At 51.4% G+C, this 20,822-nt stretch overlaps 1 protein-coding gene across 3 annotated transcripts in view; it reads left to right on the top strand.

Annotated features, from left to right (window-relative positions):
* The first annotated feature begins 1,630 nt into the window (after nt 1-1,630).
* Nucleotides 1,631-20,822, top strand: part of APLP1 (amyloid beta precursor like protein 1) — a 63,994-nt gene continuing 44,802 nt past the window's right edge. The window contains exons 1-9 of one of the 3 annotated variants that reach the window (XM_048499266.1): nt 1,631-1,949; nt 8,634-8,801; nt 12,022-12,151; nt 13,293-13,405; nt 15,242-15,420; nt 16,343-16,611; nt 17,400-17,530; nt 19,283-19,357; nt 19,594-19,752. In XM_048499266.1, coding sequence (XP_048355223.1) covers nt 1,848-1,949; nt 8,634-8,801; nt 12,022-12,151; nt 13,293-13,405; nt 15,242-15,420; nt 16,343-16,611; nt 17,400-17,530; nt 19,283-19,357; nt 19,594-19,752 — 1,326 coding nt within the window. In that variant the 5' untranslated portion in view covers nt 1,631-1,847. The remainder of the gene's footprint in view (nt 1,950-8,633; nt 8,802-12,021; nt 12,152-13,292; nt 13,406-15,241; nt 15,421-16,342; nt 16,612-17,399; nt 17,531-19,282; nt 19,358-19,593; nt 19,753-20,822) is intronic. The other 2 variants (XM_048499265.1, XM_048499267.1) reach the window with 2 other exon arrangements.

Here is a 20,822-nt window from a genome sequence, read left to right as displayed (position 1 = left end):
GGCCGTGAAACGTGTCTGAAGCAGCGTTGCCGCATTAAAACCGCTGCAATCTGTTAAAAGAGAATAAGACCCGTGAACATTGATTCGCAGCAACGATACGGCAGGATGAAATAGCGCCGTAAAAAGCACAAGAAAACCATTTCCAGGAGACCTTAAAAGGCGCAAATAAATAATCTCAATAAGGCCAAGGCAAGACTTTAGGGAAAAAAACTTGGGGTGGGGGGGGCAGTTAACTTGTGCGGTATACAAGGGAAGGCAGGAGAGGTTAGTGGCTCCAGCAAACACCAATAGGCAGTGTTGCCCAATGAAAGTGACATCATGTGTGCACTTTCCAGTAGGGCTCTAGCCCGGAAGGTATTGCAAGATTTCACTATGGGCAGGGACCTGGGTTGACCTCCTGTTTCTTCACTGATGGGAAGACGCTCAACAGGTGAAAAATGTAAATGACAATCTTCCCCGGTTGGACTTCCACCCCCGTGCAGCCGTTAGTACCCTGCCGGGAACAAATAAAGGTGGAAAAAGCGGGATTTGGCTCTGGAATGTCGAATAATAAAACCCAGATCGTGTGAAGAAAAGGCGCTCACTGGTCCCGCCCCCAAACCTCAACAGAAGCGTTACGTCTGAAACTGTACACATGTGTAGGTTCTGGACGCAAGAGATCCCAAAGCCTATGGAGTTGGACGAGACCCTAAATCCTAAACGGAGACGTCCCGCGTGAACCTGCACACGCGTAAGTTGTGGACGCGCGAGATCCCAAGCATACACACACACACACACGTTTTCACTCCAGCCGAGAAAAGTGGGGAAAGAAGCCCCTTTCAGACGTCTGCAATTGCCACCTCATCCCCACGTCCACGCCACACACAACCCAACAGGATTCCCCGTTCGCTTCGCCACCAAGGGCTGGCAAAGGTTTCCCCGTAGACCTCCCACATAAAGTTGGGGCGCCTCTGAGCATGTACAGAGCGCCTCCCCCCCCCATGATCGAGTCAGGCGCAAAACAGCCCTCCTCCTCCTCCACACAGAGCCCCTCTGGGCATGTACAGAAAGCCTCCCCCTGGGCAGAGCCAGGCGCAGAACAGCCATCCTCCTCCCCACAGGTACCTCTGAGCACGTACAGAGCGCCTCCGAGCATGCACAGAGCGCCTCCCCCCTCCCTTGGCCAAGCCAGGCGCAGAACAAGCCTCCTCTTCCTCCCTACAGAGCACCTCTGAGCACGCACAGAGCGCCTCCGAGCATGCACAGAGCGCCTCCCCACTCCCTTGGCCGAGCCAGGCGCAGAACAGGCCTCCTCTTCCTCCCCACAGAGCACCTCTGAGCACGCACAGAGCGCCTCCGAGCATGCATAGAGCGCCTCCGAGCATGCACAGAGCGCCTCCCCCTCCCTTGGTCGAGCCAGGCGCAGAACAGGCCTCCTCTTCCTCCCCACAGGCACCTCTGAGCACGTACAGAGCGCCTCCCCCCCACCCTTGGCCGAGCTAGGCGCAGAACAGCCGTCGTTCTCCGCGTCCTCCCCGCCCCTTCCTCGCGGGGAGCCGCCCTCCGCTGGCGGATCAGGCCCGCCCCCGGCCGCGGCTCCTCCTCCTCGGGCGCAACGTCGCGGCTCGGCTGGCTGCAGGCGGGGCGAGGCGGGGTTGCGGCGGCGGCGGCGGCGGCAGGAGCAGCAGCAGCAGCAGCAGCAGCAGCAACAGCGACGGCGGGGCCAGCAGCGGCACCAGCCACCAGCGCCTCCTGTCATTGTCGCAGCCCGGCTGGCAGCCGCAGCGCCCGGAGCCGGTGCAGCCGCGCTCCTTCCCCTGCTCTCCCGCAGCAGCAGCCGCCGCCGGAGTCCCGGCCGAGCCGTGGCCATGCTTGGGGCGGCGGGATGCGCCCCCGTTGCGCGCCGTCTCCTGGCGCTCCTCTGCCTGCTCGCCTCGACCAGCGGCCCCGCAGCGGCGGCCAACACCCAGGTGAGGCCGCCGAGCGTCCGGGGGGGGGGGGGGGGGGGGGATGGCGGGACGGCGGCCGTGCCAGGGCTGCAGGGGGTCCTCGCTGGAGCCTCGACGGCGGGACTTTAGTGGGGTGTGACTGAGGGATGGCGCGTTTGACCGGAGGCGGGGGGGATGCCCAAGGTCACCCTTTTTTATTCTGTGCCACCTTCAAGGGGTGGGGAGGGGGGGAGAGTAAAAGAGGGGAGGGGGAACCGAACACCTACGCCCCTCGGGCAGCCATCTTCGGGATCTTGCAACGCCAGGGCCGAAGGGTGGGTAGAAGCAAGCGGGCATCTTTGGCAAAAGGGTGGCAGGGGGCCCGCCTGCTCCCTCCCATCTGATGGAGGAGGCTGTGCTGCTAGTACCAAGATGGTTCGAAGAGTCTCCTTTTTGGGTCCAGATGTTGCCCCTGGAAGGTGGGAGAGAGGGCTACCTGGCAAGGTTTGGGGGTCTGCCAGCTCCGTGGGGCAGGGGGCTGTTGTTCCTCTACCTCCAGCGGCTGATCTTGTTGGTGGACCAGTCCTGCCTCAAGCGGGGGTGTTCCCCACCCTATGTTGGGTAGCACTCTCTCTAGCACTCCCAAAAGGATCAGTCTTTCTTGCAGTGTCTCTGGGCTTAAGCAGAGGGTCCCTTTCCCAAGGAAGACCAAGCCCCGAAGGGCCACGCCAGAGGTGGTCTGGATGACCCCATCTTCTTAGGACGGGGCCTACACAGGTTGCCGGGTGGCACGCAGCCTGGACGGTGCCCAGTGGAATCACCCAGCCGACATCTTAGCTGTGGTACCCGATGCTGCCTGGGGGGAATGGTGCAGTGCCAAGACGCTTGGCTGCCTAGCATCTTCCCTGCCCGGGACCCTCTAGCTGGGTTGCGGACCTGGCCTGCAGTCTTCTTGTGGGCCTGGACTCCATTGCCTTCCCTGCAGGCTGCCTCAAAAACTGCTGTTGGCTCTTGGAGGACAGAAGCAACCCCTTTGGGGAACTGCAGACGTCTCCGGTTCAGAGGAGATTCGCCTGCCTTTTCTTGGCCCGCAAGAATTGGGTGCAGAGGCTGTTCTAGCTGGGCGCTCCACAGCAAGAGGGGGTGGGGGTAGTCCAAACAAGCAGCCTGGCTTTGTGAGTTCTTTGCAATGTGTCTGTGTATTTGCATAGCTCCTGGGGAGGGGGGGATCGTCTGCAGCACACAGCCTGGGTGGCTGGTGGCCTCAGAGAAGCCGTGGTTGTGTTTGCAATTTGTGGCAACCTACAATGCTAAATAGCCTATCCTCACATTAGAAACAGATTGGAGAGAGACTGCAGTAAACCATGGGGATATTCAGGTGTGGGAGAATGTCTTTCCAGAAGACGATGAATGGGGGCAGAAGAGCAAATGTGGCCTTTTGGTCAAAGGTGTGACCCCCCCCCCCAATACACAGCCAATAGGGAAGAGCACAGGAACCCCCCCCCCCCCCCCCGCCCTCAACTCCAAAACTGAATTCTGGTTCTTTCGGGGGTCATGTGAACCATATTTAGCCCTAAAGAGAGCAGGCTGCTATTCTGTTCTCACAGGCCTTCTAGCACGACGTGTTTTTCAAAAGGGTCAGATACAGCCACTGAAGATAGTTGTATCCATGGATGATAGAGATTTCAAGTGGGATGGAGCTCCCATGATTAGAGGCAGTGTACCTTTTATTAGTAGAGGCTGAAAGGCAAGTAAAGAGTCACGTCTCTTGCTGGGGAGTGTCTTGAGATATCTGGCTGGTTCTTGTCGAGGACCGAATACTGAGTTCTTTGGCCCCTTGGTCTGACCCAGCAAAGCAGTTCTGATTGGTTTGGAAAGGGACTGACGTTCCCCCAACCCACCCCCATCAACGGTGAAGTCAATAGTGGCCTTATGGCCATTCTTGGGTTGCCTTGCTTTGGTTAGTAGTGTTTGGGAAGTGGGATCTATGAACATCAGAAACTCTTATTTACTGAGCATATTGGTCCATCAAGTATGGTCTACTGTAGCTGGCAGCTGCTTTCCAGAATCTCAGGCAGAAGTCTTTTGCATCTAGCGGGATGGAGCTTCCATGATTAGAGGCAGTGTACCTTTTATTTGTGGAGGCTGAAAGGCAAGTAAAGAGTCACGTCCCTGGCTGATCTTTTTAATTGGAGATGCCAGGGGTTGAAACGGGGGGCGTCTGTTGCGCGCTGAATTCCCCACTTAGACTAGCAGCTGTTCTCTGGAGTCTTTGGAGGAGAAAGATCTTTCCACAACAACCGTTACTTCAGAGCTCCTCAATTGGTGATGCCACGGAAATGAACTTGGGACCCGCTGCATTCAAAACTTGGCCGGATCCTTCAGCCCTTGTCCTTTCTCAAGTAGTAGAAGAAGAAGAGTTTGGATTTATATCCCCCTTTTCTCTCCTGTAAGGAGACTCAAAGGGGCTTACAATCTCCTTGCCCTCCCCTGCTCACCGCAAGTGCCCTGTGAGGTGGGTGGGGCTGAGAGAGCTAGGAAGAACTGTGACTAGCCCAAGGTCACCCAGCTGGCATGTGTGGGAGTGCACAGACTAATCTAGTTCCCCAGATAAGCCTCCACAGCTCAAGTGGCAGAGCGGGGGAATCCAACCCAGTTCTCCGGATTAGAGTGCACCTTAACCACTACACCACTGCTGCTCTATAGGAAGAGTGCTGTGTAGAAACATATGACACAGCCTTGTGCTGACTCAGACCATTGGTCCATCAACTCAGTGTTGTCTACAGTGGCTCTCCAGGGTCTTGGGTTGAAGTTTTTCAACACGACTCCTACCTGGTCCATTTAATTGGAGATCCTGGGGGCTGGACCTGGGGCCTTCTGTGGGCAATTACTGTGCCATGACCCCTTGCTTTAATAAACACATGACACTGCATTGGTGTCACCTATGGGTCCCTTGAGCTCTGAATTGCTTGCCCAGGCTGGCAGCAGCACCTCAACATAGCAGGAGAAGGACGTTCTCACCCAGTACTGGCTCCCTGAATCCCTTCCACTAGAACTAAATCTAGGACAGGTTTCTTCTCCGTAGGAAACAGCCTCACACTGGAGTCATCCCTTGGAGCCATCTAGTTGAGTTTTGTCAGCTCTGACTGGCAGCATCTAGGGGCAGGGTGGGAGTTCTTTCCTAATGCCTGTTGCCTTTGACTGGAGAGGCCGGAGAGTGAATCAGGACCTACTGCCTACAAAGAGGCGTTCTGTTGCTGAGCCACGATTCCTCCTCAAAATGTTGTTTTAAGTCAGGGGTGTCCAACTCTGGCGCTTCAGATGTTCCTGGACTACAATTCCCATCAGCCCCTGCTGGCAGCGCCAGAGTTGGACACCTCTGTTTTGTGTAGTCCGGTTTTAGATAGGTAGAGGGTAGATAAATGATTGGTAGATAGATAATTGATAGATGATTGATGGATAGATCCTGCGTTATTCCATTTCAGTTTTCATTACTTAGGTAAATAGTTTGGGGGACTTAAAAAGTAAGTGTTTCTTGTCAAGGGCGTAGATTAGCCCTTGAGGGATTTGTGGAACCCAGTTAGTATGCGGGGAGTCATTTCATTCTGTTTCCAACTGGGGTTCTGGCCTGTGTAAACAGAAGCACCCCCCCCCTCAATCATTTTTTGCTTCCTCCCCATCCCCATCACTTGCTCTTTCCTTTTCTTCCCCTCTTCAGCAGTGCCCCCCCCCCCACATCTCTGCTGCTCGCTTGACTGAGTAGTTAAGAGCTGGTGTAAAGCACCGGAGTAAGGAAGTCCTCTCCTCTGGAAAAGAAACCTGGTTCGCTGTCTTGATTTTTCTCCAGTGCCAGTGGAGTCCCTCCTGTTCGCCGGATGTGATTTCTACAGAAATGCTTTTTTCCCCCTTGCTTGTGTGTGTGTGTGTGGGGGGGGTGCTCTGACTCCTTGGGCCTCACGACTGAAAGATGCTTATCCTACCTCTTCTCTCCCCTCCCCCCCCCCACGCACTCCCGTTGGCGAGAAGCCCACCCTGCCTCCACCTCCGAGAACCAGCTGGTGCTGAGATGCGCGGACAGCTTGCATCAGCTGAAGAGGACGGGACTGCGGGGGGGGGGGGGCAGCACCAAGGGAGGCTGAGAAAACCGAGCAGATCTCCCCCCCCCCCCCCCTGCCGTTTCCATCCCTGCCTCCTCGGCTGGCTTCTCCTCTTTTGGGCTGCCTTCCTCTTAAAGGATTTGTCCCCTTCTGCAAGGGGTAGGGGTCTCTGCTCCTTACGCCAGCTTTCACCTTTGCCTTTTGTCTGCAGCACCCCCCCCCCCCCAGTTATGAGACTCAGTGTGGGGGGGAACAGGTGGAAGCTTTCCCTCCCTTCTATCTCATCTCACTAAGTGCTGCGCGGGGAGGAGAGAGCAGGAGGAGGAGATTAGTACTGCATTTATTAATCCCGGTGCCAATTAACTGCTTCCCTGCCGCCTGGGCACCCTTTTTTCCCAGCCGCCCCTTTGTCGTGTTCAGATCCCCGACCCCAACCTCCCCCCCCCTGCCTCGCACGCCCACACACCAGATTCTCGGGGCAGGGGGGCAGGTTTAGGAGGGAAGCGTCAGCCCTCCTTTGATGCCTAACCCCGTCCCACCCCAGCCCGGAGGGAGGTCACCGCACCACCTTATGATTACGGCAGCACTGCATGTAATCGCTCAGAGCAGCGGCTTAGCCACAAGATCCAACTTAATCTGGGCCTGACTTCTCCGTGGTCCTCCCCATTCTGTGTGTGTGTGCGCGCAACACACTCGTTTTCATGCACACACAGGTGTCCGGAAGTCCCCAAGATCCATTTTGGGCAGCCTCTCCGGCCCTTCTCAGCTTCTGACACAAATTTGGGGTTTTTTTGGTACAGGTTTCAGTTGCCTTCAGGATCTGACGCTGCCCTCCAAAAATCTGTTTTGTTTTGGGTTGCGTTTTATCCTTAAAGCGTGTGAAACCTTCAAACTCACTTTAGCCTTAAGGTGCGTGAAACCTGAAAGGCAAACCTGTTTGCCTTCAGAAACCGAAGTGGGTTTAAAAGCCTGTTTGAAAGGGGCTTAAAAACTAGCTCACTCCCAGGTCTTCAGATGCTATGAGTGGATATCATGACTATGCAGTTGTGTGTGGGAAGGTGTTGGGGGGTGGCTGGCGGGGGGGGGGGGGGGGAACCAGCAGCAAGATCATGGAGCCAAAAATGCTGGGAGCACCAAGTTGAACTGTCCTTGTGTGTGTAAAAAATTGTATCAAATCCAGCAAAATACCAACACCGTTGTATATTTTTATTCAGCTAGTTTGCACCTGCTGTGCGTGGGGGGAGTCCTGTTTTAGTATTTGAGGTATCACTTAAGGTGTTAGTCCACATGGTGCCAATAGATTACTGTTTATTTTTAATACAACAAACCAGAGTCAAGGAATTATGGTTCTTCTCAACCCCACCCCCCTACACACCCACACTTCAACTGAGGCAAGATTGGGACCGTGAGGAAAGGAGGAGAGGTGTTCAGCATGTGCGGTCTGACTGCTGGCGGCTTGGCTGAATTGAAACCATCTCTGTTTCTGTCATGGCCCTTTTGGGGTCACCTCCCCCCCACCCCCAAACCAGTCACTGCCACTCATAAACTGAATTCTCTGGTGGTTTTGAGGCCCTCATAATTGTCCCTCAGCCTGGGCCTAGAGCTGTCCCCCTCTTGGTGTCTCCAGCATCTGATTCCTGCGATTCCTTCTTAAAATCTTCATTTGTAACCTTATAGCTCAGATGCTGAGGGTCTGTGGTTTATAGCTCAGATGTTGGGGGGGTCTTTGTTTTATGACTCAGACATGGGGGGCTTTATTTTATGGCTTAGAGACTGAGGGGTCTTTTCTCCCTGTCGGAATCCTCACCCCTTTGTTTGCACCAGGCGAATAGGGTTCTTGTGTCAATCTTTTGGTGAACTTGGGAGAAGTAATAGGAAATGGGGTGTTGATGCTCGGTCAGGCGGTTACGGGGGGCCTTGAATCTCTTGGTTGAAAGGGGCGATGAGAAGATTAAGCAGCCCTGCCTCTTTCTCACCCCTTTTTGGGAAATAGCTGCCCAGTCTGAAGGCCCCACCTGCCCCCTGGTATGATACCCAAGCAGAATGCTGGGATACCGTGAGAAATGGTACCCTCTAAAATTTGAGAGGAAGGAAAGAGCATTAAAAAGCAAGATAGATCCAAGTCTGGAGAGACCCTGGGTGGAGAATGGGAGGTGGTTGTTGGGGAGGGGGAAGAGGGAGAAAAGAGGAAGGGCTTCCTAGTGGGAGGGGGCTCAAGACAAGGAAGCTGCCGAGGGAGGGGCCGGTGTTGCAGTATTAATTTCCATCTGGGAGCTGGTCTCCATGGCAACAGAGAAGATCCGGCAACTCCATGGGGAGCGGTTACCACGGCAACAACATCTCAGTGGTTGCTGAGGAGGAGGAGAAGAGAGAGAGAGAGAGAGATGCTACAAACAAGGATGGGGGAAGGGCCGAAAAGGGACACGGCAGGTGGATGCCCAGATTGGGGTGGGTCAAGAGGGGCGTCTCCCTCTAGGCAACCCCTGAACTCTGTCATCCCCTGCGGAAGTAAACCGGGGCTCTCCCCACTTCCCCACCCCGCGAGATCAGCCAGACAGGGCTCTTTGTGATGACAGGCAGTCTGTGTGGAGCCTTTGGGGCTGAAGTCCCTTCTCTTGGTGTGTTGCAGGTGATGGGAGCCGCCCTTGGCCCGCCTCTGGGGGACCCCCAAGTGGCCATGTTCTGTGGGAAACTGGTGTTGCACCTCAACGTACAAACAGGCCGTTGGGAGCCGGACGCCTTCGGTACCCACACTTGCTTCCGCACCACCGAAGAGATCCGCAGCTATTGCCAGGAGGTACTAAGCTTCCTTTCTGCTCCCCTCCCTCGCAAGCTCACGGGCATAGAAGAGGGGATGCCCCTTTTCACAACCTACCTCTTTTCTTCCCTCTCAGCCCGCACAGCTGGCCCTGCCTTGTGAGCACCTGCGACCACCGTCCTGCACTCGAACTCAGTTCCCTCATTAATCTGATCCCCTGTTAAAAGCTGTATTTGCCAGCTGTACCAATTGCTCTTGCGTTACACTGTACTAAAACCGGGTCCCATTCGGAAACTAGGGTTGGGGACAAATCTGAGATCTTCAAGGTAACAACTGCTAAAAAAGAAGTAACCTCACTGAAATTGCAGTCCCTTCGCAAGTTGGCAATGCCAAGGGAACGCTGCCCTCAGCTAGCCCACTCAGAATTACATTATCGGCATGACAAGGGTATGCAAAAATCCAGAGCATGGGTTCGGTGCCCACGGGTGAGGGATTTACGCATTCCATCTCGAATGCACTCGCACAAAGCACCTTGAATGCACAAACATCCGGTGATGCTGCCACCTGGTAGAGCGCACGTGCCAAGCGGTGACATCTTTCTGGAGTATGTCAACACCCCGCTGACTAACAATCCATGAGACAGCCTTGCTTGTTCTCTCTCTTTCTCTCAGTCCACAATGCCCATTGCTGTTTTTAATATCTGAGGGCTAACACTGTGGTGAATATTATCAGCAGTGCCACCCCGGCTAAGGATGCCCGAGTTCTGTTTACACATCACTGATGCTGTTTATCAGCCTTCCTTTTGTCGATGGAGCGCATATCTGCTTGTGTCAGTCGCCACCATTTTTTATCCTCACAACAACCCTACGAGGTAGGTTCGGGTGGGGGGGAAGTGACCAGCGCACAATTACCTCAGTGAACTTTGTAGCTGCTACAACCTAGGTCTCCATCTGGGGTTGAGCTGACCAAGAAAGCTCGATGGCCAGCTCAGAGCTACCCGTTTTTATGGATCATCCTATGCCCAGTGAATCTACCTAATCCAGACAATTGCGCTGTGCTCTGTTGTCTTAGTGAATTGTGCAAAGGCCTATAAATGCCATCAAAGGATACAACCAGATGGCCCACGGAACCATGCTGTAAAAGCTACCATTAATCTTACTGTTGGCTACTTTGCTGAGATGCCAGAGAGACAAGGCACCCAGAGCAGAATTGGACAGAGGCTTGTCTTATATTATCTTTTGTTTCCCTATTCCGCCCGAGGCACCTTTTTATGTGGAAAGAAACCCCTCTTGGCCCAAAAGTTCGCTAGAATGGATTAGGTTGCTGCCTGCCAACCTAGTTTCCCTGGCAGGGTGGCCCTGAAGATGAAATTGGATAACCTTGTTTCTAGATCAGGGAATTTGGTTATGCTGGAAAGACTCAAGAGAGTCAGCCAAGGAAATACATGGTGCGGGGGAGGTCTGTGGAAGGTACAAGGAATTTTTGGCCAGGAGCAAATTCTTTTCCTGAGTGCGAATCTTCCCAACAGCACAGCTGTGTCCCATAATGCTTTTGCCAGATGTTATCTTGTCAAGCAACGAGCGGGGGGGGGGGGGGGCGGGTGCAACGAAAGTCAATTGAAATTATTTGCGCAAGAAATGGCTAGCAGTCAAAAAGACTGAATACATTCGCAATTTTATTCCACAAATAGTATTTACGCTATACACAAAAGTGGCTAGTGGGTCATCCTTTTAAAAGATCAGTTCATCTCACAGACGTCTCACAATCAATCTGCTTATTCGATTCGAATGAAATACGTAAGAATCTCTTATGTGATATCAAGTTCCTCAGCTCCCCTCGCTTTCAAAGGCTTTCACAAAAACCGACAAGCTGGTCAGTTTCACAGGGAAAGTTATCCGAGCCGGGAAATACTTTTAATTGCAAAAGTAGTTGAAAGTGAGGAAAAACGAGGAACTCTGAAAATACCACATGGCTCTGAAGGCACACTTGGAACCAGTGATATACTGGAAACTGGAAGCTTGTGGGTTTTCAATATCACATAAGAGATTCTTACATGTTTCATTTGTATTGAATAAGCCAGAGGTGTCCAACTCTGGCTCTTCAGATGTTCATGGACTACAATTCCCATCAGCCCCTGCTGGCATGGCCAAAGGAAATTGTAGTCCATGAACCTCTGAAGCGCCAGAGTTGGACACCCCTGGAATAAGCTGATAGAGTTTGAAACTCAACTGATCTCTGAAAAGCGGAATTCAACTTGACTTGCTAGTGTGTAAATACTGTTTGTGGAGTAAAATTGTGAATGTTTTCAGTCTTTTTGACTGCTAGCCGTTTCTTGTGCAAGTCATTAATGTTCTTTACCAGATGTCATGCAGAACCATGGTCTTTCCTGCATCTCAGTATTTTGGCCAACAATAAGCTTTATGGTAGTTTTGCGGCACTAATTCTGCAGGCCTCTTGCGTTTATCCCACCTGTTCGGTTGCATCCTTTCACGCCATTTGTCAGCATCTACACACAATCCAGCACCATTCTTGAGAAATGCTGATGTTGTGTATGACGACGAAGCTCCTTGCGGTGAACTCCATTTGCAAATCCGTCAACTGCCCCATTCCTGGCTGTCGAGTATCACCAAGCCCAGAATACAATCCAGACGAATTTGTTTTAGCCTCCCTATTTGAAGCTGACTAGGTTTGGACTTCCCCAGTACATGGATGGGAGGCGACCTGCCATCTTTGGGTATGCTGCTCTGAGCTCCTTTGGAACAAAGGAAGGGTGCAGATTTTGATTTTTATCTTCTGCTTTTCTCCCCAGTGGGGACCCAAAGTGGGTTATGACAACATCCCCAGTCTTCCATGTTATACGCACAACCCTGTGAGGTAGTTAGTCTGAGGCCCCTTCCGCACATGCAGAATAATGCATTTTCAATCCACTTTCAGTTCACCTTGCAGCTGTGCAGGATAGCAAAATCCACTTGCAAACAATGGTGAAAGTGGGCTGAAAGTACGTTATTCTGCACGTGCGGAAGAGGCCTTGGAGAGAGAAAGAGAGAGAACGCAACTGCCCCAAGGTCATTCAAGTGAGTTTCTGGGACCAAGTGGGGATTCATGCTCAGGTCTTCGAGATCATAATCCAAAATTCAAAGCGCTGCACCCCTCTGGCTGTTTTCCCGGGGTCGCCACCAGGAAAGGCTTGAAGGACCTTGCTCATCTCCATCCCTTTGCTCCCAGGCTGTACTGTGACGATGTTTCTTTTCTCCCTCAGGTATACCCTGAGCTGCAGATCACCAATGCCGTGGAGGGCACCCAGCCCGTCACAATTGACAACTGGTGCAAGAAGGGGCGGCCCCGGTGCAAAAACCATCGGCACATTGTGGTGCCTTATAGGTGTCTGGGTAAGTGCCTGACGTGGGAGGGTCACCAAGGGCCAGCGTGATCTGGTGGGCAGAGGTAATCCTATTGTACGTCAACCCTGTGGACAATAGTCCCTCTAGTAATTCCCCAGTGCTGTGCAGAACTTTCCAGACACTGAGCAGAATCTGGGAGAGCTCTCCCTTCTGGGTGGCCCCTTATCTGCATGACACCAACATGGCGGCCACGCACCCTGGCGGCTTATGGGGAACATTGTCTGTGGGTGATATCCTTGCACTCTGTAAAATGGGGAGGAAAGTGATCCATAAGCCATATGTGAGTCAAGTCTATGATACGCAAGAGCAGTGGGCAGATGGTTGTCTTCATTGCATGTGAGCCATGCTTTGTGGGGAGTGCTGCCTCACCGATGAGGCTAGTTGCCAAGACTTGTTGATTATCTTTCTGGTGTTGAGTTAGCCTGCATCCACACATCACTGGATATTTCACACTTGTGCAATAGCAAATCGTAACTGGGTTTCCTTGGGGAGACAATGATGAATAGCTACTATTGCGTAACAGTGGTGAAATCTTAGAACTAGACTCGGTGAACGCATGAAGCTTCCTTAAGCCAAGTCAGACCCTTGGACTGTGAAGGGCAGTCTTGTCTGCTTAGACCAGGGGTCTTCAAACCATGGCCCTCCAGATGTTCATAGACTACAATTCCCATGAGTCCTACCATTTGGCCATGCTGGCAGGGGCTGATGGGAATTGTAGTCCATGAACATCTGGAGGGCCATAGTTTGAAGACCCCTGGCTTAGACTAACTACAGCTGTTCAGGGTTTTAGGTAAGCGTTCGTTCACCTCCCCTACCCTCTGTACCTTTTAACTGGAGATGTTGGGGGATTGACTCTGGGATGATCATTCCAAGAAGATGCTGTACCACTGAGCTATAGCCTCATGCCATAGGTAGCTATGGATTACCTTTGATAGCCAGGTGAATCATGCTAGCCCCGTGCCAAGAATTTCAGCAAGTGCCTCATCACCCTCAAATAGTGTCTTGAGATCCTTGACACAGAGATACGGGGTGTTGAATCTAGGACCTTGTGCATTTGTAGAGTTGTGCTGTGTTGTCTGTGTACAGTTATTGGACTGATGCTTGCTTACTCTTTCCTTCCCTTCTCCAGTGGGTGAATTTGTGAGTGAGGCGCTCCTTGTGCCGGACAAATGCAAATTCCTGCATCAGGAGAAGATGGACTCCTGTGAGAGCTATTTGTATTGGCACAGCGTGGCCAAAGAGGTGAGCAGCCGCGGAGCTACTCAAGGAAGAGGGAGGGAAATATAAACCTACAAATGAAGCCAATTCCTTTGGAGATGACCCCGGTTGAAGACATTACAAAAACACACCAATTTTAAACCGTTGCAGCGTCCTCCAGGGGTCGGTTACTGGGGCGTTGTTTCTGAAAGCTTTTTTGTGTTGAAATTCCTGGGATTCCTGTTGTGGAGGTTAGAAGAGACCTAAATGCAGACTACCGTTCTGCGATAGAGCAGGAAAATGGTAGGATTTGGGGTTTGAATGCCTCTTTGACAATGCAATTGTTTTCCAAGTTTCTAGATCTTATGAGTTCAGACGTGTGGGTGGAAAGTTTTTTGGCAACACCTGGTTAAATATCAGAAGATGGAAGAGTTCTGGAGCAAGATTTCCACTGATGGAAAGTAGGGGGTGGTGCTTGAGAGCCGTGCCCGGTGACAAGCTAAAAGAAGACATTTTTGCAAAATTGTAGAGCAAGGGTGTCCAACTCTGGCCCTCCAGATGTTCATGGACTACAATTCCCATCAGCCCCTAGCCCCTAACATCTGGAGGGCCAGAGTTGGACTGTGGACACCCTTTCTGTAGAGCCATGGTGGCGAACCTATGGCACTCCAGGTGTTCATGGACTACAATTCCTATCAGCCCCTAGCAGGGGGCTGATGGAAATTGTAGTCCATGAACATCTGGAGGGCCAGAGTTGGACTGTGGACACCCTTTCTGTAGAGCCATGGTGGCGAACCCATGGCACTCCAGGTGTTCATGGACTACAATTCCCATCAGCCCCTAGCAGGGGGCTGATGGGAATTGTAGTCCATGAACACCTGGAGGGCCAGAATTGGACTGTGGACACCCTTGCTGTAGAGCATAGGCAAAATGAGAGAGAGGTTTACATCCTTCTTCACTCTCGAGAATGTGTATAGGTGGGTAGAACTGGTCAGAACTTTGTGGGGGTTTTTTCAAGCTCACATAGTTCAGGAGGGGATCTTGAAAGTCTGACTGAAGGGTGCTCCCTTCCTAGCCCATCCTTCCTAGCCCATCCTAGCGTCCTTCCGTCAAGCATATGCACACTCAGCATTCTGGGTTGAAAAGTAGGTGCTTAGAGGGCAAGCTTGGATTTGCCCTGTGTTACAGGGGGAGGGGAAGCCTAAACCCCTTCCTGCTCAAGCCTTTTCCTGACCATTTCAGCCCCTGGGGCTGCTTGCCCTATTGCAAAAACTTAACATGTACTGATGGGGCTGAGTGGAGGGTTAATAGAAGCTCCCTGGAGCGATATCGAGTTGAGAAAATGGCATGGGAGACGTCTTGCCCATCTCGCTGCCTGGGGCTGGCGTCCGTATACACTAGGCCCGTGGTGGCGAACCTTTGGCACTCCAGATGTTATGGACTACAATTCCCATCAGCCCCTGCCAGCACGGTCAATTGTAGCCCAGCCCATGTGTAACTGGCGGGGGCTGACAGGCATTATCAGTGCCATAGCGCATCTGGAGATATAAAGACTACCACCACTGCGCACTAAGAGCACAGAGGCAGCTGTCGAGGCCCAGGATGTCCATGGTGCAGGTAAGTATGGACAGTGGAAGGGATTGCACGGATGTACAAGCAAAAATGCACCATCTGCTGGGGTCTTCCAAAACTTGGGACCAGCCCTGTGGGCCCTTGCCCCACAGCCCTGACTGAAATTGGCCCCTATGCACCTGAGACTCTACCCTTCCCGTGGGAACTCTCAATCCCCATCTACTGTATAGGAGCTGAGGAGCAGCGCCCCTGTTGTTAGGCCCTCTGGTGTCCTTCGCAGCATCCTGACTCTCCTCCTCTCGTTTGCAGGCCTGCAGCGGTGAGGAACTGGAACTTCACAGCTACGGCATGCTGTTGCCTTGTGGGGCCGACCGCTTCCGAGGGGTCGAGTACGTGTGTTGCCCTTCACGCCCCGCGCCCGTCAGGGTAGAACAAGCCACTGAGGCCCCTCCGAGCCTCGCCCATCTGAGGGCGGAAGCGCTGTACAGGTGAGCCGACGGCACCGAATTGTAAGCATTGTCCAGCCGTTGGAATGATACCGAGCATTTATCATTTAGAGTGTTCAGAAATGCTCAGCTTCAAGCAGACGTTATAGCGACCCTGCAAAGTGGACCAGCGTGTTTATACCTATATTGCAGGCAGGTAGCTGAGGTTCGGCAAGGGTGCTTGCCTTACAAGATGATTAGCTAGATTCAAACTCGAGGCTTCCAGACTCACAGCAAAGTTACTTACCTACAAGGTTACGCAAGCTCTTGTTTTGTTTATTTTCCAGAAAGCGGTGAAAGAGAAATGTTTCACAACTTTAAAAAGGCTTTTGAAGTTGGCCAGCTGGAATTCAGCTTTCTGGCTGAGCAAACTTTTTGAAACTTTGTTTTTCTTTTTTTTTTAAAATCAAAACACAGGTGGACTGTTTTTTATTTCAGTCCCATATGCTTGCATTTTATCAACCCCTCCCCAGTAAAAGCTGAGTGTCTGCTTCAAGATCTGAATCTTGACACCCCAGGTTTCTTGTGTGTTGACAAAATTGTGAGCCTGAGTTTCTATTCAGACCCAATGTGGTGTACTGGATCGTTCGTCCAACTAAGCCTAGTGAGACCTTGGTTCAAATTCCTGCTCATTCATTAAGTTAACTGGGCAAACCTTCAGCGGGCCATCTTTTCTCAGCCTACCTTGCAGGACTGTTGTGTGAGGAAAAGGGGAGAGCTGCATACACTACCGTAGTGCTCCAAAGAAATATGATAAATTTGTTTCAGATACTTTCTGTAGATCTCTCCCACTCATTGTGCTGCAAACCCAGTAGGAGTTGCATCACCCTGTTCAGAATACTTCTGGGAAGAAAGTTATACCTTTTCCACAAAAGGTGACTGGCGCCTCTGAGACCCTCATCTGACTTTGTCCCTCTGACCCTAGTAACAAGGTTCCAACAGCTCGCATCCCAACGGAGGAAGAGAGCTTGGAACTGGAGGAAGATCAGGACCTGGACGAGGAGGAAGAAGAAGTGGAGGAAGAAGAGGAAGAGGAGGAGGAGGAGGAAGAGAGCCCTGTAGACAATGCCTCGGACACAGACCCCTTCCCCAACGCCTGGGATGACTACTTCGTGGAACCGGGTTACTACGATGACAGCATCACCCAGACGACCATCACAACCACCACGCAGACCACCGAAGAGGACGTCAAACGTAAGCCAACGTGGGGAATGTCAGATTCTTCCAAAGGGAGAAGTTTGTAGAATCTCTGCTGCAGGAGTGGCCGTTGGCGCACCAGAGTCAGGGCGCGTGGAGCCTGCAAACCACCCAGGAAACATTCAGTTGCTTGGCCCGGTCACGTCTCCTTCGCCACACAATGGGGCCTGTGTTCTAGGCAGAGCTCGGAACCTGGCTCTTCCTGACACAAAGGGGCAGCGGCCTCTCAGCCGATGAATCCTTTGGTCAGCATCTCTGAGAGGCTGAAGGGGGCACTCGCGCCTCAGTTGGCACTGAGCCCAGCATCTGTCAGGCTTTGAATCACTCTGGGTCACTGGAAGAAAGGTTTTTTTTCAGAGGACAGGAGGGGTCTGACGCCACAGTATTGGTGCCACTCGAGGCAGGTGGGTGTGTTGCTTCAAGATGCGTTCGTGAGGGGGAATCATTTGCGTGATAAGCTGCAGTGGCGTAGTGGTTAAGAGCAGTACATTCTAATCTGGAGGAACCGGGTTTGATTCCCCGCTCTGCCGCCTGAGCTGTGGAGGCTTATCTGGGGAATTCAGATTAGCCTGTACACTCCCACACATGCCAGCTGGGTGACCTTGGGCTAGTCACAGTTCTTCAGAGCTCTCTCAGCCCCGCCCACCTCACAGGGTGTTTGTTGTGAGGGGGGGAAGGGCAAGGAGATTGTCAGCCCCTTTGAGTCTCCTACAGGAGAGAAAGGGGGGGATATAAATCCAAACTCTTCTTCTTCTTCTTCTTCTTCTTCCCCTCTCTTTTTGCAGTGACCCCAACCCCTCGCCCGACCGACGGAGTGGACGTTTATTTTGAAATGCCCGGAGACGGGAGCGAGCACGCCAACTTCTTGCGGGCCAAGATGGATCTGGAGGAGCGCCGCATGAGGCAAATTAACGAGGTGATTTGCTTACCCTTTTCCCCTCCTGGCATTTGGTCAGAACATTTATTATTAATTATTTGCAAATATATATATATATCCCACCTTTCTGCCCAGTCAGGGCCAACCTGGCCATCTAAGAGTTGAAAGCAAAGCAGTTTAAAAACACATTAGAAAACGCCACAGTGGATGGAAATGAAGTGAACCATGCTATCCTGCATTTTCAATGGAGAATGCTTGCTACTGGGGGTCGGGACTCTTTTGGGGGTCGAACGACCCTTTCACAGGGGTCGCCTAAGACTCTCTGCCTCAGTGTTCTCCATCTGTAAAATGGATAAATGTTCGGGTTGGGGGTCACCACAACATGAGGAACTGTATCAAAGGGTCACGGCATTAGGAAGGTTGAGAACCACTGTGCTACATGAAGCTGTTTTCTTACCATTGGAAGAATGAACTGGCGCTCCATTTTAAATTAAAGCAAAGAAGTCCAGAATTAGAAGAAGAAGAAGAGTTTGGATTTATATCCCCCCTTTCTCTCCTGTAGGAGACTCAAAGGGGCTTACAATCTCCTTGCCCTTCCCCCCTCACAACAAACACCTTGTGAGGTAGGTGGGGCTGAGAGAGCTCCGAAGAACTGTGACTAGCCCAAGGTCACCCAGCTGGCATGTGTGGGAGTGTACAGGCTAATCTGAATTCCTCAGATAAGCCTCCACAACTCAAGCGGCAGAGCTGGGAATCAAACCCGGTTCCTCCAGATCAGAGTGCACCTGCTCTTATCCACTGCTCTTAGACACTACACCACTGCTGCTCCCAGTGTAAAACTTGTGTTACTGATATCAAAAGTTTGGGAAAACTTCTGGAGGCAACAGCTTATTTTCTCAAGCAGGTGTGGACCCTGGGAGCTATTGGATGCAGCCACATGACGCATGCTCATAGGCATGTTTTGTACATGGAAGTGGTGTTTCGTGGATGAGATGGGCCTGTAGCTAAGCAATAGACTCAGAAGGTGTGAGGTTCAGTCCCCGTTGTCTTCAGATAGATGAATCCAACGTAGCTGCCTGGGAAAGGATCTGTGGCTGAGATCTTGGAAAGCCTGTGCCCTCCAGTTAAACAGCCCTGGGTTAGATGTCTTTTGACTTCATAGAAGATCACTTCTTTTTTGAGGATGGTTTCAGGTGGATTGCTGTCTTGGTCTGCAGTCCAACAGCAGGATTTGAGTCCGAAAGCGCCTAAAGGACCAGCAAAATTGAGAGTCCAACAAAGGTATCCAATGAAGAGCCCTTTGACTTTTGGAAGACTGTATCTTGGAAAGCTTGTTGGTCTTTAAAGTGGTACTGGCCTTGAATATTGCTTTTCTATTCCTTGCAAATGTAGGCAGGAAACTCTTTACCCCAGTGGTCTGACAACTGCATCCCTTTGTGCAAACTGGCACCCAGTAAAGTTAAAAACGATTGTGTCTTTGGCTGGAAGGAGGATGGAGACGCAAAATGTCCGGAGAACCAGTCTAAGAAGGTTTTCTAGGAGCTAAGTCCCATTGTATTCAGTGGGGCGTACTTCCAAGAAAGTGTCCTTAAAACTGCAGCCTTCAGTACTTTATCCCTCACCTCTGCTGACTTCGCAAGACGATGTACAACAGTATCCAAAATATATATGTATAATAGGCATATGTCCATATCAAGAAGCAATGGGTGACTGCAGTTTGATAGCAGAGCAGGCTGTGTGTCTGTCAGTAAATAGATCATCATGAGTCAGAGTTTCATTCTGATTTTGTAGGTGATGAAAGAGTGGGCCGAGGCTGACAACCAAGCCAAGAATTTGCCCAAGACGGATCGGCAGGCACTCAATGAGGTGAGGATCAGCATTGGGAAAGGGGTGATTGGCCAGCAACCCTGCCACAGTATCGATTGGGAAAGGGGTGATAGGCCAGCAACCCTAGCGTATCCATTGGTGGCTTATTCGATAATATTTGTCCATAAACCATCTCAAGCATATATGTTTCAAAAGAATATACGTTATTCTGTACATTCCTATAACTGTTACCTTCCACCTCTAATCGGCTGCCTGCTTTATTTTGGCTGTCCCAGCATTTCCAGTCCATCCTCCAGACGTTGGAAGAACAGGTAGCCAAGGAGCGACAACGGCTGGTGGAGACTCACCTTGCCCGGGTGGTGGCCCTGCTGAATGATAACCGACGTGCGGCACTTGAGAGCTACCTGACAGCTGTACAGAGTGATTTCCCTCAGGTAGGCAGAGGGCCCAGGCATGGATGGTCCAGCCTAGCTCGGTCTCATCAGATCTCAGAAGCAGGATCAGCCTTGGTTAGTGTTTGAATGGGAGACCACCAAAGGACATCCAGTGTCACTATGAGGAGGCAGGCAATGGCAAACCACCTCTGTACATCTCTTGCCTTGAAAACCTCTTGAAGCATCACTGTGAGTCAACAGGAAGGGGGATGACAGGAGAACTGAACAAGGCCGGAGAGCAACTTTCTCTGTAAGCCTTGGAGACGCCATATTGGTGCCATGCAGATTGGGCGGCCGCTGGCAGGGGGAGCTCTCGCAGGCAATTCCATTCTGCGCAGAGGTAGAAAGCAATTAGAGGGACTACTGGTGGAGACTTCTGAAGAGACTGATAATATCTCCTATGGCTCTGATGGGCACAAGATGTATTTCCAGATAACAGCTCACAGCATCCTTGGTTTGGTGGAACTGTGTTAAATCAGGGGAGAGAACATGGCTCAGTGTTAGGACATCTTGCATTACAGCATCTCCAGTTCAAAAAGGGTCAGGTGATGTGAAGGAACTTCATCCAAGATCTGGAGAACCTCTGCCAGTCAGAGTAGACAACACTGACTTCAACCAACCAATGGTCTGATTCAATATGAGGAGGCTTCATGTGTGCGAGAGAGGTCGTACCAGATCTGTCTGTCATAGCAAAATTACACAGGAGTTTAGGAGTACTTTAAAGGCTAGCAAAGTTTTATTTCAGCCTGAGCTTTTGCGAGTAAGAGCTTTACTGGCGTGCAAGTGTAAAGGGGAACTGGGGCTGGCAGCTCATGTATTGGCTTGGATCCAGAATACGGGCGAGGAATGGAAAATGTACTTAGCGTTCGTACAATTTTATTGTATGTTATATAACCATTGTATATTTTTAAATGTTGTTAGCTGCACTGAGCTGTGAGGGGAAGGTGGGGAGGGCGGGGTACAAATATAATAATAATAATAATAATAATAATAATAATAATAATAATAATAATAATAATAATAATAATAATAATAATAATAATAATAATAATAATAATAATAATAATAAT

The sequence above is a fragment of the Sphaerodactylus townsendi genome, linkage group LG06 (genome assembly GCF_021028975.2).
Source record: "Sphaerodactylus townsendi isolate TG3544 linkage group LG06, MPM_Stown_v2.3, whole genome shotgun sequence".
NCBI lineage: Eukaryota > Metazoa > Chordata > Lepidosauria > Squamata > Sphaerodactylidae > Sphaerodactylus > Sphaerodactylus townsendi.
The sequence above is the reverse complement of the archived record's forward strand: the minus strand, read 5'-3'. Positions and strand labels throughout refer to the sequence as shown.